This window comes from Dipteris shenzhenensis, chromosome 2, assembly GCF_047967505.1.
Source record: "Dipteris shenzhenensis isolate YYH24624 ecotype China chromosome 2, Dip_SZ_1.0, whole genome shotgun sequence".
Classification (NCBI taxonomy): domain Eukaryota; kingdom Viridiplantae; phylum Streptophyta; class Polypodiopsida; order Gleicheniales; family Dipteridaceae; genus Dipteris; species Dipteris shenzhenensis.
In genome coordinates this window covers 1255348-1272025 of record NC_141597.1, presented here as the reverse complement: position 1 = coordinate 1272025, position 16678 = coordinate 1255348, and the positions used below count along the sequence as shown (strand labels likewise).

General features: G+C 46.9%; 1 protein-coding gene across 3 annotated transcripts in view; it reads left to right on the top strand.

The window, feature by feature from the left end:
• Window positions 1-16678, top strand: part of LOC147904204 (phosphatidylinositol/phosphatidylcholine transfer protein SFH1-like) — a 114412-nt gene that overhangs the window by 84289 nt on the left and 13445 nt on the right. For 2 of the 3 annotated variants that reach the window (XM_087393597.1, XM_087393589.1), the window contains exons 8-9: window positions 15115-15210; window positions 15638-15739. The exons of the other annotated variant lie outside the window; for it this stretch is intronic. In XM_087393597.1, the coding sequence (XP_087249723.1) occupies window positions 15115-15210; window positions 15638-15739 (198 nt within the window). The remainder of the gene's footprint in view (window positions 1-15114; window positions 15211-15637; window positions 15740-16678) is intronic. 3 annotated transcript variants of the gene reach the window in all.

Sequence of the window (16678 nt, the reverse complement as noted above, 5' to 3'; positions counted from 1 at the left end):
TACTTTCTTTCTCACCATTTCCTCTCAGCCCCCACCTCTTCTCAGCTCCCTTCTCTCTCTATGTGTCGGTATCAATATGATTATGGATTCTTTTTTACATTCTCATGCGTGTTCAAGCGCGTTTGGAGGCTCCACCCCCAGTTCATTGTATCAGTTTGCTTTTAGTCTTATTGGTCTTCTGAAGACTTTAACAAACTCACTTAACTTTTTGTCACCTGCATGATTCAGAGAGTATAGGAGACGTTAAGGGTCTTCGAAGCCCTCTGCTGCGGCTCCTATATGGCGGCAGAAACTGTTGCCTTTGCGGGCTCCCGTTTCGCCACGTCCACCCACCTAGTCGTCTCTGCTATAGCCGACTGTATCGTGGCTATCTGTGCCTCCATCTCTGTGACTGGGGTCCCTCCAGGCGTTGCTCTCAGGGTCTCGAGCTCCTCTCGAAGCTGTGTGATATCGTGTCTGAGCCCCTGGATAAGGGTGCCCTGCTCGTGTATAATGCGGGCCTGCTCCTAGGTGTATCATTCTTGCTCTTGAGTGTAATGTGTCAGCTCTGCCTGATAGGCCCGGATGCTGTGTAGCTCAGCCAATAGGGAGTCCCAAGCATTTGGTGGGGGCCTAAGGTATAGTGGGAATTGGATCTCGAGAGGGGTTGGAAAAGGTTGTACTAGGTGGGAACAATGTGATCTAGACGGGGGAGTGGTGTGTAGGAGTAGCGAGGCTAGACGAGGTGATGAAGGGTGGCTGACTGAGAGGTAGAGGGGATATGAGGGAAAAGTACTATGGAGCCGTGGCCGATTGGGCTAGTGGTGGGGCTACTGGAGAGGAGACCTATGATGATGATGCAGGAGAGGGGGAGGAGAGAGGTGGCGTAGATGATGAGGCGGATGATGGTGGTGAAATAGTGGTGGTAACCATAGAGGTCGAGGATGTGGTGAGCGGCATGGGCTTTTGGTGAGCCCCTTTCTTTTGGGCCGTGGTGCTATCCACTGTCAAACCGCTCCGGTTGCTACGTTTATTAAAGTCCTCCAAGCTGAGTTGCTTTTGTGTTTTCCCTTTGTCACCATTCTCCTTCCCCATCTCCTTGCATACGTGAATTTGGACCGAAGGGTCTCCCACCTAGTCCCTTGTTCCTCCTCATCCCCCTTTGAGCGGGCGGAGAGGCAGGCAGCGTGTAGCAAAGACGGATGAGCAGGGGCGGAGTAGAGGGAGGAGCGGCCAAATAGGGGGGGCTGCTGCATGTGGAGGCCCGAGGAGGTGCGAGAGGGGCGGTGCGAGCAGGAGCGGAGAGAGAGAGAGAGAGAGAGAGAGAGAGAGAGAGAGAGAGAGGGGGCGGAGGGGAGGTGCAAGTAATGGCGGAGGGGAGGTGCAAGCAGAGGCGGAGGGGCAGAGCGATCGGGGAGGGGGGGGGGCTGCAGGAGGCGCAACCGCAGCAAGACGGCGGGAGGGAGGAGCTGGGTGGAGGAGGGGAGGAGCTGGGTGGCGGGAAGAAGGAGCAGGGAGGCGGTGGAGGGAGGGAGGAGTCAAGTGACCGGGGGGGCTGCAGGAGGCACAGTAGCAGCAGGGTGGCCGGAGGGAGGAGTAGGGCGGCGAGGGGGGGGCAAGGCAGCGGGGGGTGACTACGCAGCAGCTGCAGGGCGGCAAGAGGGTTGAGAAGGGCAGCGGGAGGGAGAAGCAAGGCGGTGGTAGGGAGGAGCAGGGCGGAGAGAAAGAGCATGGAGGAGCAGGGCGGGAGGGGGGAGCATAGCAGAGAGGAGAGGAGAAGGGCAGCGAGAGGGAGGAGCAAGGCGGGTTTCATCATCAGCCTCTAGTATCTCAAGGACAAAGGAGTTTCACATGCACTAAGGATAGCCATTGGACAAATGCGGGTTTTCGTCTCATCAGCTGAGGATTGAGATGGGAAGAGCCGCAAACAAACCCAGAGAGCAGCGGATCTGTACGCTATGTATGCTAGGGGTGGTTGAGACAGAGGAGCACTTTCTTCGTGTTTGCCCAGCCTACTATGAGATCCTGGGACGCTACCATTATCTCTATTTGGAGGGAAGTAGCTTCGGTACACTATCATGATTGATCCATTTCCATGACCAGGTTTGCATTCGGCTTTATCTCGTGTAGATGTGCCGGCACCGGAAGACACTACTGTGGCAGAGCAAAGAGCAGTAGGAGGGGGTAGACCATAGGACATAGAGGATGATCGGGCACAGCGACACGTTGCAGACTTCTACACATTTGAGTCAGCCCCAAGACACAATGGAGTGGAGCAGGAGCTAGCTGACACGAGGGCAGCTTGGATCAGTAGAGCGAGCCGACACGATGCCGTCGAGAGAGGGACGCAAAGACCACGCGTGAGACAGAGAGTGCCTAGAGCACATTCTATTGAGGTCCGACCTATCACAATGTTCTTCAGGGGGGACCGACAGAGACGAGGGGTCACTTACATAGCCTAGAGAGTTCAGAGATCGAGGAGACCATGTCCCCTGCTACAGCGTGAGACATCGCTACAGACGCAGATACAAGATATATTCACGGCTCAGCAGAGAGCCATCACTATGCCGGGCTTCAGTTAGATTGACGTGACTTAGTTTGTACTTGATTCAATTGACACTTGACTAATTATGATTTTGCTAGCATAGGTTAGTACTCAGCAAGGGCCCTAGCGTGCCCTTTGCTCCAGCCAATTGAAGCTTGTATGAGTTTTTCCTTTTTGCACACTTTGTCCCATATGCCCGCGAGGCCTTCCGTGGACGTTCATACATCTTTCTTTCTTTCTCAGTCTCTAGTCTCATCCCCTCCTCTCAATCGACTTCTCTCAGCCTCTACTCTCAGCCCCATCCTCCTCTTACTACTTAACCTCTTTGATCCATAATATTTTGCACCTCTGGCATTTTGCACATTGCAAGCATCTTCATCATTGTATATTTCAGTTTTTCTTTGGATTTTTGTGTGTTTTTAAAAGCTTAAAACTCAAATGGAAAGTGTAGAGCTGTTAAAAGTGAATTGTTTTCATATTTTGGATATTTCCATGTGATTTGATGACTTATGATATGTAGTGTTCCAGCTCCCTTCCACTCCCAAAATGTTCTCATTCCAGCACATCGGACATTGCCAGAATGTTCCCTTTCCCTGGTACTATGCGAGGGGGTGCTAAGGTGGTAGCCCCCGGAACTGTTGACTATTTGTTTATTCCAATCCCAAAGAGAGGCTGAGTATATACAATGGCTAGGAAGGACTCAACATGGTTAAGTCATGGCCAAGACTGAAAGAGTAAAAATGAAAGGGTGATACCCTTTCATTAATGTCCCTTGAGATCACTCAAGTTCCATCTTCCCATTTACACCTACCCTTATCCTATGACCCATGCACCTACCATTCAATGCACTCTAATGCACCCTTCCCTTTCCTATTGCCCCTAGGACCTAGACACGTGTGTGCACATCTTTATTACTAATCATTGGCCAATGTTACATAGTTTGGTGGTACTATTTACACCGCTTGATCGATCATAAATACAAACATATAACCGCACCATCAAATTCGCGCCTAACAATAATAAGGTTCTAATGACTATTAATTAACTAAATAATCATTTTCTCGTCATGATAGAGGAGGTGGGGGGCAGGAAAGGGCTGAGGGGGGCAGGAAAGGGGGGTGGGGAACAGGGAGGGGAGGCGGGGGGCAGGGAGGGGAGGCGGGGGCAAGGGGGGGAAGCGCGGGGGCAGGGGGGAGGCGGGAGAGAGGAAGGTGGGGCGGGGAGGCTGCAAGGGGGGCAGGGGCCTGAGAGAGGAGGCATGGGGGCCGAGAGGGGAAGGAGGGGGACTGAGGGAATCGAGGGAGGGCTGAGAGGGGAGGGAGGGGGATGAGGGGAGCTAGGGAGATGGAGAGGAGCTGCCTCTATACATTATATTTCACATTTTGGAAGGTGTAATTGTCTTTTCTCACTTCGAAATCAGTTTTTCATGCTGTATAATGAATTTCTACATGTTCTAAGTTGTTTTTCTATAGTCTCTTCCATTTTTCTTGCAAGCTGCAATAAATTCTTTCCATTTGACACATGAAAGTTCTCTGTTCAATTCGGTTTTATTTCTAGACTAAACTTTCATATGGACTGTTTCATGGAGATTTTTTACATTGTAACATCTATATTGTTTTCTCTACATTTCTGAGCTTCTCCTTTCCTTTTTTTCTCAAGATTCTCCTTGTTGAGCTAGTCCTTTCTATCTTTATTCTCAACTGTTCTGCGCTTCCACTGTGTATAAATTTCTTCTCTATGTCATTTACTGTATCTTCTCTTTTCCCTAGATCCTTCACTATTCGTCGCTTTATAAAAAGGGTTCAACAACATAATCTTGGAATTTGATGTTGGCACTTAGTTCTTGAATTTTCAGTTTCATATCAGTTTATTCTATATGCCTAAATCTTTGCAAATTTGAATAAAAATTACAGTTTCCCTTTTGCTTAATTCTAGTTCTGAATCTCTGCGATTCTGTATGAGCTCTTTTGCAAGTGACCATTTAATGATGACAGTGCCACTGATGTACAGCAGTTTTCGCTACTTTTGCTCTACCGGTTTTTAAAGTGTTCCTACTCTAATCTACTATCGAAAGTTTAAGTTTTCTCCCACCTTGCATGTAGGTCAAAATAGAAACAAGTACTCTCATGAGGGCACTCTTCCCCATTGGAGGGCCAATTGGCATCCAAAGTCTGCATGCATTGCACACATTTGCATTCTCCAAAAAGGAAGGATCTTCACATCCTCCCCTACGCCCCCGCCCCCACCTTTCAGCCCTCCCCTCCTCCTCTATCCCCTGTGCCCCCCTTTCATCCCTCCCCACATCCTTCCCTTGCCGTGCCCCCTTCTCAGCCTTCCTCTCCCTTCCCCCGCCTCGCTCTCCAACCTCCCCTCTCTCCTCCCCCTTCCTCCTTCCCCTTCTCAGCCCATCCCCGCCCTTTCTTTCTTTCTTTCTTTCTCGCTCTCTCTCTAGCTAGATGCAGCCTTTCAGACCATCACATATCTACACCGGGTTAGATCATATTGGGACTGCACATCAGGGAGACAGAGGTTGCCATGGTTGGCTCTTGATTCCTCCATGAGGTTGGCAGCAGAGGGAGACGAGCGATGTTGGTATGCACGGACTCACAGATGGTTTGTGAGACTAGGGTTCCACATCGATAGGATACCTCCTTTTCAGTACAGTTTAGATGCCCCTCCGGTACTCCCACCCACCATCCCGATCAGGCCACACACCAACCAGGTCATTTGGGAGGATCTCCTGCAGCTACACATCTTTAGGACCTGGTTGGAGCCGATGGAGCTTCCAGTGAAGCTGAGTTTCTACGAGATTACTGTCTTCGTATTTCGGAGGAGGGATTCATCACACCACCGGGGTACATTGAGCTTCATATGCCTCACTCACTATGGATCTCCATCGGACAGTTTCGGGTATCATCACACCGCCTCTGAATAGAGAGCGGCCGAGCAGAGGGGATTCCTAGGGAGCATCGCTTATGCATATTGTGCGATTGTCTGGAGGTTGAGTCGGAGGAGCATTTTATTTTCAAGTGCCTAGTGTACTACGAGATCCGAGGTTGCTACCACTACCTCTTCAGAGACGGCTCCGGGCTCCTTTTCAGATCCCTCGCCTACCTAGATCAGAGATGCCTCACGGCCTTCATTCACGAGGAGGTTCGACACAGAGAGTACTTACTCAGGCGACGGGGCTTGGCCACATCATCAGAGACCTCTCAAAGCAGGATCACAGAGTTCTTCTCATCGAGTGACATTGATCGTCTAGTCTCTAGCCACAGATGTGACAGAGACCCCGATCCGACGATCGCAGCACGACACACGAGACATCAAGGGGACTCACAGATCACTCTAGGGGACCTCCCGTCATTGTTTAGACCCAGGATACGTCCCACGGGAGTCCCGGTTTCTCTAGTCTTGCATCAAGCCTCGTCCAGGAGACCGAGACGCACGGCACCCCTTGACGGGCACCAACGTTCCATCATCGGCTATGCACCAGCCAGGGCGACGTGACATACGGAGGATTTCGCTCCGCTCCAGTCCCTTTCTTTTCATTGTTACATTTGATTATGTATGATCAGACTTAGGATTCAACACGGTAATGATGCTCGTTTCAGTAGCTCCATCTTTATTGTGATTTGTATCAGGTTTTCTTTCAGTCTCATAGACCCATCGGTCTTCCCTTCAGCCCCCTCGAGACAGATAAAGCTCTACTTTTTTTAAGTTTGAATCAGCCTTTCGCCCTTGATTGATGAATGGCGCATTCAGTCAATCCTCATCTGCTTCCACTGGCCACAAGAATGTGCACACTTTCAAAAGATAGTTACTGTAGCTTCAAAAAGATGTGGAATTGGAGTCTTTCACCACACTTTTTGCTCGCATTTATGGTTCTCAACCTTCAAGACTTCAAGTTAAAGATTGGATTCTTGCAGCCTTACCCTCTGACCTCGCCCCATGCCATAAAGATGTTTGTTTATTAGGATGAGGGTTCTTCTAGGTGGTCTTCGATTCTGCAGAGCCTGCAGGTACGACGGTGCTCAAAGCCAATCCATTGTAGTTGGGTTATAGGAATATCTTCTTAGCTCCTTTCAAGCTGGGTTTTGACCTAGTAGAAGAGGATAGTCACAACACTTCACTCTTCGTCAAGTTCCCTAGCCTTCCTTAGGTTTGCCATCGGTTACTCGCTTTGGCTGGAGAGCGGTTGGTATTGTCACTGAGATCCCCCCGGCCCTCCCTAATTTACCCTTTTCAGTAGCAGAGGCGATCAGACTTAGATCACGAAGACCTTGTCCTGCATTGTTTGGGAGCTGCAAGGGCACCTTATGGTTGGAGTTAGGAAATTCTCAGAGTCCTACTCTGGACGAGACACAACATTTTGTATGTTTTGACCTTGTGGCCAAATTTAATGAGCCGAGTCTCTATGGAGAATGAGGAAAATTTTTATATGCTTCCTCATAAACAAGCCATGAAAAAGTTTTGACCTTGCGGCGAAAACTTTTCAAGTGTCTACATATGTATATATATGTATGTGGAAAAGTTTTGACATTGTGGCAAAATCATCATGGGTCAAAAGTTTTTATTGTGAGATACGCTTCATGAGTTTGTTTCCCTTGAAAGTTTTGGCCACAAGGTCTATAGAGATTGACCAGAGCCTAGAGCGTCCTTTTTTGAAGGTAATGAATACACATGGGAGACAATATATAGAGATGAGACGAGGGAGAGGTGGAGTAGAAGGGTCATGAGGGCTGGCAAAACTATACAGATCTTCCCTTATTGGGACGATTTGCGTAGAGAGGCAGGACACACAGTCTAGGTTTTTATGGATGGGGATCCATCGCACCTCTCAACAAGACCTATTCATTGCAATATGCAATCCCTCTCCATCCCCTCCCCCTCCCATCCAACTCCCTTACCATCCCTCGCCCTCCCATCGTAGCTCCCTTGCCCCTTGTTCTCCTCCACCCTTCTTGTTTTCCGCTCTCCCCTTCCTCTCCTATTCCCTCTTGCCTGCCCCTTGTGTTTGTGCCTTGTTGCAGCTCCCTGTCGTACCCGACCCTTCCTCCTTATTGGACCTACTGGAAGCATTTGCTATTGTTGAGGCTATAGAGCTGGGGCGATATTAGCCTAGGACCACCTATTCATGTAGGAAATCGGAAAGAGGAAGATTGTCCCTCCGGTTGAGTGTGGACCCCACACTATGACAACACGAGGCTGCGTAGAGGACACATGGGGGAGACAGGCCCTTGAGCAAGAAATGATCACTTTCTTGACTGGAACAATGCATGAGGTCAATTCTGATGTCCTCGTGTGTTAAAAAATCTGTCTTGTTTTGATCAGGAAGATTGATTGTTTGGAAGCCACAAACGTGGCAAGGCACATGTGGAGTAAGTTCTAGCTGAGATGAAGAACTAAGGGGGGAAGATATAAGAGGAATGGAGGAAGGAGAAGAATAAAAGAGGAGATTGGGAAAAAGAAAATACTGAATAGGAGCTGACAAGGGCCAGCACAAAGGGGAGATGCACTCCATGGAAGCTGAGTGGAAGAAACTCAAAGAGATGAAGGGATGACCAGAGGCTACATGCAAAGCAATGGAGGAGTTAAAATAAAAAAACAAGTAGCTGAGAAAGGAAATGGCAGCCACGAGGAACAAGCTGAATTCTTGCAGCAGATAACCCAGGGAAAAGTAGAGATGGTAAAGTTGAAAGTGGTGGTTTAAAAAAGTAATTCAGCCCTTAAAAAGTGCTCATATCAGATGCTGTAGAGGAAGATATTGGAAGGAGACGAGGAGAGATGGTGGGGTATGAGATTATGGGGGTGTAACAGTTCTTTTCATATCACACCTGAGACTGCTCATATCTATGATGTGGAAGGTGGAGCATGTCGTGCACATGTGGATACGAGTTCAGCTATTTGGTGCAACTACACACCCAATATTCATTGTAGTGTATTACTTTCCCTCAAATATATCGTCCTGTGCTACGCACGAGGTCACTGCGGAGGGACACAGATCCTAGAGTTCTCTTAGGCAAGGAGAGACCCTCTTGGAGTTCTCTAGGCAAGGGGAGATGCTTCTCCTAGGGGACTTTACTTGCACCCATGAGAAACAGATAGGTGGTCGTAGTAGATTTTGGATTTGACCTACTGAGAGTACCAGAGATGGACTCAGTAGAGCTTGGGATAGTGAGAGGCACTTGGATGATGCACCATTGGTGGCAAGGTATGGGCATTACCTACTAGAGATAGGGCAGTACATGACTTGATCGTCTATAACGGCCTTTAGCATGGTGGCCATTATTTAGAGGCCTCACTTGTTTTCTACGTGGCAGGGGGACAAGTACAGCAGATTATTTGATGGGGTCGTCAACCTTTGTATCACGTGTACAAAACATTACAGTGCCCCCCCCCCCCCCCTCCGCCCCCCCAACCCCAAAAAATAAAGTGAGGAGTGCAGCGGAAATGAACGGTAGAGAGAGAGAGAGAGATGGAGATAGCACACCTCACACACACACACCGAGAAGGAGAGAAAGAAGAGAGAGGCACAGGAGAACTGCAAGTGATCATTGGAGAAAACCCCGCTACAAGTGGGGGAAAACCTCAGAACCAACGGGCTGCTCGAGAGCTCAGACAGACAGCTCAACAACCATGAACATGGGAGGCAGGGAGAAGAGTCGATGAACTGCTCCACAACTCTCCCCTAGCACTCCTCTACAAGGCAGGCAAGGCTGCTCCAGATCTGTTCAACTGAGCTAGCAATGCTCCTCCATTGGATGATAAAATGAGCAAGTGAGGGGGGCCTATAAATAGCCCCCCAAGCCTCCTAGTTGGCCAGCAAGGGGCTGGGCTGACCTGCTGCCTACATGGCCGACTCACATGCCTAGGGGGCCGACTCAAACGGCAGCCTATATAGGGCTGCACAAGGCCCTAAGGCATGGGTCTGCCAGCCGGCCAGTAAGGCTCAAGAGCCGTGTGCTCCTAGCCCTCCACCGGGATCTGCTCAGCCTCTATGAAGGGGCTGTGCCCTCCAGCTGACCTGCTCACAAGGGAGGCGACTCCCTAGATGCCTGAAAGGGCTGCCACGCAGCAGCACATCAGGCATCAAAAAGGCCCTGAACAGCCTCCACATGGCCAGCAAGCCCTCATAGAGGCTCAGCGACGGTGGGCTTCGGGCAGGCAGGGTTTCGGAGACAACTCTCTACTCTAGTCTCCTTTTTACTTTGCAGGCCATCACCGAGGAGGTGAAATTGAGATCTTAAAAAATCTTAGTTTGTAGAGTTTCTGAAGGCTTTGACATAGTTCTATGATCTCGCATGATTAAGAGAGTTAGGGGATGCATATCCCAGGAGTCATGATTTGAGGGATGTTGAGTCTATATGAGTTAGTCAAGGGGAGTGTGCGAACTTCGGTGGCTTGTCCGACTGGATTGAGAGCACGATCGAAGTGAAGCAAGGACGCTTCCTCTCACCAACACTTTTTGGGCTCTATATCGATGAGATCACGACCTTTGTTGACCGACTGGAATGTAAGGGGTCACTGCTTGCTGACCTGATGACACAGATCTTGCTATTCGCAGATGATATTGTCCTTGTATCTTCCTCGGCAGCAGGCTTACAGGGACACCTAGGGGCCCCAGAGGTTTTGCAGGGAGAGAGTCCTAATGAAGCATGACTCTTTGCAAAGGTTATGCTTAGCAATAGGGCATTGGTTTTGAGGAGACATTCGCACCCACTTCACACATTAGTACTATCCTGTGTGTCATTCATCCTCATTGGCAAGTGCATCACTAGACATCAAGACTACATTTCTTCATGAAATCTTGCACGAGGAGGTGTATGTCACTAGCAGGTCAAAGGATCCGAAAATAAGGAATACAGCTTACATAAGACATGTTATGGCTTGAATCAGGCACCTCAAGCTTGATATGCCAAGATACATGCTCATCTCCTTAGCCTTGGTTCTCAGAACAGCCCAACAGAGAGTACGCTTTATGTCCGAAAGTGTGATGCAAATGTTCTGATTTGAATACTCTATGTTGATGTTATGCTCGACTGTACCATCTACTCAGCATATTCTACCTTTTAAGGCTGGTTTGCTGAAATCATTTGAAATGACAGATTGGACCGTGTACTCGGCATATTGCAGCTTTGGAGGCTGATTTGCATAAAGCATTTGGAATGCCATTCTTCATAGTTTGCTCATGTGAAGGAGGGCATTATGATGAGTCAGTCCAAATACATTGGACAGCTCTTGCACCGCTTTTAGTTTTAGAATTGCAAATCAGTTTCCACTCCTTTGGAATTTAGTTTCCGTGTCTCTTTGAAAGATGCAAGTGAGCCTTTTGATCATTGATGTCACTCTTTAGCAGCAGGCGGTTGGATGATTGATCTCTTTGTGACACACGGGCTGATCTTCAGTACGTAGTCTATCAATTTGAGAAGGTTCATGCATAGTCCTAGTGTGCACTGCATTGGCAGGAAATTTTCATTGTGTCATTGAAACTTAAAAGGCACCCAAACCTTGTGTAGCGGGAGATAGACTATCCTCACTCTCTCTACTGCTCAATACTAACTGCAACTGCAAGATGATGCACTCAATACACAAAGTGATGCTGTGGATGTGAGTGAGAGAATCAGAGGGAGAGAATGTAGTGGACTTCCGAAGAGGAAATAGATACAACTGAATAATGAATGCCCAAAGGGCTGAATACAATATGAAGGGGCTGAAACCCTCACTGCAAAACTGGAAAACTAGACTACCTAGAGGAGGTGAATCCTTACTAGATCCTTGAAGAGACTAAGGCTATCCTGTTGGTTTGCTGCGGGGAGGCTTGCGCTCTGTTGCTCTGAAGGCTTGAAGGCTTGAGGAGTGGATGAGAAATGAAGGCCAAGGGGCTGCCTTTTATAGGCCCCCTTGGCCCTCAAAACTGACCGACCAGCAGGGCCGACCCTGCTGCTGCCCACCGATTAAACTGATGTGGCCGACTGGTTGCTAACGTGGCACCGACCAGTCCATGTGGCGATCGACTAGATGTTGACGTGGCGTTGCTGAGCTGACGCCTCTGCTGCGATTGTTGCTCATCTTGTCCTTGTTGGCTGACTGCATGGCAGTCCCACATGGCGTGGCTGCTTGCGTGGGCTGCTGCTGAGCTGGCTGCCTGTGTGGCAGTCCAGCATGGCCATGGTCGTAAGACACGTGAAGACACAGCACATCAGATACGTTGTTGACACGAGTGTCTAAAGGGTCTTAAATATAAGACACGTAAGACACGTCATTGTAATAATAAATACTTAATCGATATATGTATAAGTATACAAGTGTACAACTTGCTAGCATAGCTAGCTGCTAGATTCTAGAAGTACAATAAGCTACACTTAAACAATGCAAGAAGTAACAATGCACTTGTACAATGTACTCAAGAATTAAAGTTAAGACTCACGACTCAAGAGCTTGCAAGTTACGAGTCACAACTGAAGAGCTTGCAAGTCATGGCTGACAACTTTAAAGATTTAAACTGACAATTGAATCTTGATATTCAAAAATCTAGATAAACAACTCAACAAGATCCTAGAGGGCTACATAGATTATATACCAACATCATTAATCAATACACATAAATATCATGGCAACAATCTGTTAATCACATGTGACATGAATGAATTATGCATCTCGATACATATAATTGAAAGGAAACTTTCGACTCTCAAGAGTCAAATCTCTCAAGATTCATCCTAATCCAAATCTGCGAGGTCACTGCCACTGCTAGATCTGAAGTCACCATCAATGATAGCATGGTTAAGTCAAACTTGATGATTGTTGTTAGACCGCACCCACTTAAAAAACAACAGTGTCTAAAGGTGTCTTGAGGTAAGACACGTGTCTTAAGTGTCTTATCATAAGACACGAGTGTCTTAACATGACACCTTGGGACTTCTTTACAGCCATGGTTCTCCTCTTATCTTGCATGCTTTTACAAATAGGGACTAAGCCAGACGTTATGACACTAGTGTCGCATGGTGGCAATTGTTTTATGCTTGGCACTTCATGTCTCTCATGGTTCAACAAAGAGCAGCCTACAGTTGCTACTATTAGCTGTGAAGCTGAGTATAGGGCAGCCTTTTTATATAGTGTGGAATGTATATGGCTTTGGAAACTACTTGCAGATCTTAATGTTGGTCAAACATCTCCTACCACTATCTACATTGACAGTCAGAGTCCTTTGGCAATTGCACAAAATTGAGTGTTTCATGCTCAATCTAAGCACATTAAGATTTGAAATCATTATGTCAACGAAAGATTGTTTCATTATCATTGAGATTCATCGAGCGTTTCATACTCGGACTAAGCACATTGAGATTCATTATCTTTATGTCAAGGAAAGATTGCCAGCAAGATATATTCATGGTCCGACACAAGAAAAATTGGCATATATCTTCACTAAAGCATTACCACAAGCCAAGTTAGAAGCTTTCAACAAGCTTTGCACTTGCTTCCCTTTGGCACTTGTTACTACCACCCATGTACTTCCATCGTTTGCTATTACCTTTATGGACGAATACGTGCAACCATGGTACGTATACCATGTGAGTCTGAGACATTTCCAGTTTAACTCAACCATACCATTGAGGGGGGGTTTGTAGGATCATTACACACTAGTATGGCCTTGTAAGCCAATTAGTACATATATAGTTCAGTTAGTATTGCTAGTCTATGTATGATTACTGTCCTAGTCTAGTCCTATTAGGGTTTTATTGAAAACATTTGTACTCAGATTTTGTACAGCTTTTTCAGTACTGCAATAAGGACATTTGATGCTTTGCCTCCACTCATCCAACAAAACATATTAAAACCATGAAAAGTTAAGGGATTAGAAGTGAATATACATTGTTTTCTCTTCTTGTCGGTGGTCTTCTCTTTCCTTGCAAGCTAGAAAGATAGTATGCATATAATGTATCTCTCTTTACATTTGATATCTTCCTAGATGCAATATGATGTTTTAAGAGGCAAGACATGCGATAATCCAACATGTAGGACTTGGTCGCCTATTGTCCTATAGGCCCCTCTCTACAATTTATCAAGGGCTTACATATCCGCTATGTGCTCCACGCTAAGGAAAATATGTTGTGCTCATTGCCAAAGATTCTCATCAAGATCAACATGTGTTTAGCCATTTTTTTGTTGTTGCTTTATCCTTGATGCTTTTTGCTTCTCCTCGTGTTGCTTGCCACCTAGTTTGGAGAATCCCCATGATCCCCCCCCCCCCGCCCCCCCACATTACTTTGGAGACCCATGCTACCATTGAGAGGGATGGAATCAGACTAGACTTATAGAAGCCATCCATATGTTGTCATACCCTTAGGATCTTTCATTCATTCTTTCAAGAACTTACATCTTCATCACAGTCAGGTGCTCTCACCTCTTTGATTGATCATCTTGACTTGGCAAAGTATAGAGTACTTGCTAGTATTGGTGCATGTAGTGAGAGGATAGCATGTAGTAAGGTGCATAATATTGTTCTTGCCACTCATATGCCTCTGTCAAGAAGAGGTATAGTGCAATGCCTTGGCAGGACATTGTGCTATTGTAGCTTTTGTGAGTAGATTCCAAATGAACTCATGTTTGTGCTACATCTCATGTCCTTAGCATAGCATGACACCCGTGTAGAGTGGGCAGGATGAGGAGGGAGAGTTGGGATGCCAATGAGATTGATACTGTGGGTTGCCACCAAACGTCGCGGCCTGTTAGTCGAGGCCGCAAACTACTCGTGTATGGGAGGCTAGAGGTGCCTAGGAGACATGTTTGGCTTGGCTCCCCATCGCGCAACTTCTTTGGTCATGGCTATGGCCAGTTCAGTGTTGTAGGATGGTGAGCCAAGGTAACACGTGCTTCCCATGACTCGGTGAGCATGATGGAACCGACTAGCTCCTCTGTTGATGTTTGTAGAAGGGGCTGCCAAGTTTGCAGCAGAAGATACATCACAGGCGGAGGGGGCTCTTCGAGCAGCAATTTGCTCCTCCCCCTCTTCTGCCTTTATATAGCTAAAGGCAGCTAGTCTCTCCTTCTATTAGTGCCTCACGGATTGCTGACTTGTATTGTTTTCAAAGCATTTAATAAATAAGATGGCCCTTATAAGTGTAGTTCTATTCATTGTCACGTACGAGTCAGCTGATGTGTCCTAGATAATATTTTCCGGTGAATATATGAATGTATGATACTAAAATGGTGGCACATCCTCATATGTGGGATTTGAATGGGTCTTTCTTTGGATGCCACAGCATGCTTAAGCTTTGAAGCTGTGAGTGCTTCTCTTGAAGTGAAGACTGCATGTGTTTGGCTTATTTCTGATGTTAAACTTGGGAGCAAACCTGAACCTTTTATCTGTGATTGTGTGTTTTGCACCTAAGAATATGCTCTCTTGCATATCTCAAAATTCTTATGGCATAAAATTCCGTATAGCTTGAATGCATTGAATCTTCAACAGAATGTTTAATGTGAAACAGCTTTTGTTCATTTAATATTGCAATGTCTTGTTAGTTAACTGCCTTCTTTATTCAACTTTTGCCAACTTTTGATGGTCCTGAAAGAACGCTTTGTCTGCTCAGCCAGAGTCAAGCAAGAGGATGGGTCAATACATTGGAACGTGTCTCAAGATACTTGATATGTCCAACCTCAAGCTATCTGCTCTCAATCGTATGAAGGTATGGTTGTTGATTTGTTTTAGAAGACTTTACAGTGGCTGCTAATAATATGTTGGGAATGACTTTTCCAATAAAAGATTCAGGTTTGTATGTCAGATTTAGGGGAGTTGAATTGCGGGTTTCAATTGTTCCTCTTTTTATGGGTTTAAATGCATGATCAAAGGGGCAGTCTGCTATCCAGTTTGTCTCCAAAGCATTTGGAATCAGTAGAAGCACATAAGAATAAATGACTAAAGGAATGCAATTTTTCGTGCACCTGCTCAAGGGGATTTAGCATGGATTTTGAAATTTCTATAGCTATTATAATTGTCCTCTTTGAGCTTCTGCTTGGAGATGGTGGATTGTATGAATTTCTCAACGTTCAAAAAATTTACACTGTCAGCTTCTCTGTGTACTTTATGGTTTTTGATCTGCCTCGTTTATGCAGATACTGACGATCATATCTACAGTTGATGACCTGAATTATCCGGAGAAGACTGACATTTACTACATTGTCAATGCTCCTTACATTTTTTCTGCATGCTGGAAGGTGATTCCAGGAGGCAGCTGATCCCTCTCAATTTCTTTGGCCAGATTCATGTTTACTTCTTGTACAGAAGGAATTTAAATAGTTGTAACAGGAATATAGACAATTGAATAAAATATCATTGTAATTATGTGTATGATTTTAGAGAGCATTGCTGTGTTACATCGACGAATGCTGGGAATGATAGATCTGCTTCTTAAATTAGGCGCAGTGCTAAGGTGCGTAGGTTGTGGCTCAATAGTTCTATAGTCTCCGCTCCTCATCATCCCCCCTGCTCTTTGTCACCCCTCACGCAGGCTGCAGCACCCTGTTTGCTGCCCCTGCTTGTGATACCCTTCCCCCTGTGCTCTGCACAGTTCCTTCTGCCCACCTGCTAACTGTTGGGGATTGTTAATTGTGAACCAGGGTCTTGATGAGATTGCATGGAGGCCGATGATAGATCATGCATATGTTGAGTTTGCCAACCAATGGTAGTTACCCATGCCATTGTTTATTGGGGTTTCTACGTTGGCATGCTCTCTCAAATATCCAAGAGCCATCCTGACTAATCTAGAGCTGCATAGGATATTTGGAGAACTAGAAATGATGCTCGTAATGATTGGTGACACTGGTGATATATGGTTTGTGGCCTTGTGATGGTGGCTATTGCCTCTTGGATGCTGCTGTGGCATATCCCGAGAAGCTAGGTGACTCTGGAGCTCATGGGAAGAGGTAGGCTGAGCATAGGGAGGGGGTGGCTAGGTAGGGTGAGTGGAGGGAGAGCGTAGGAGAGGAGGCTGAATGGAGCGGGTTAGGCTGAGCGGAGCGGAGGGGTAGGCTGAGCGTAGGGGGCGTAGGGAGGGGAAGCTGAGCGTAGGGTGGGAGGTTCTGTTTTCATCAGCTCGGCTGATCGTCAGCTTCAAGTTAGCCTCTTCTCCTCAGCCAGCTTCGCTCCTTCGCTAT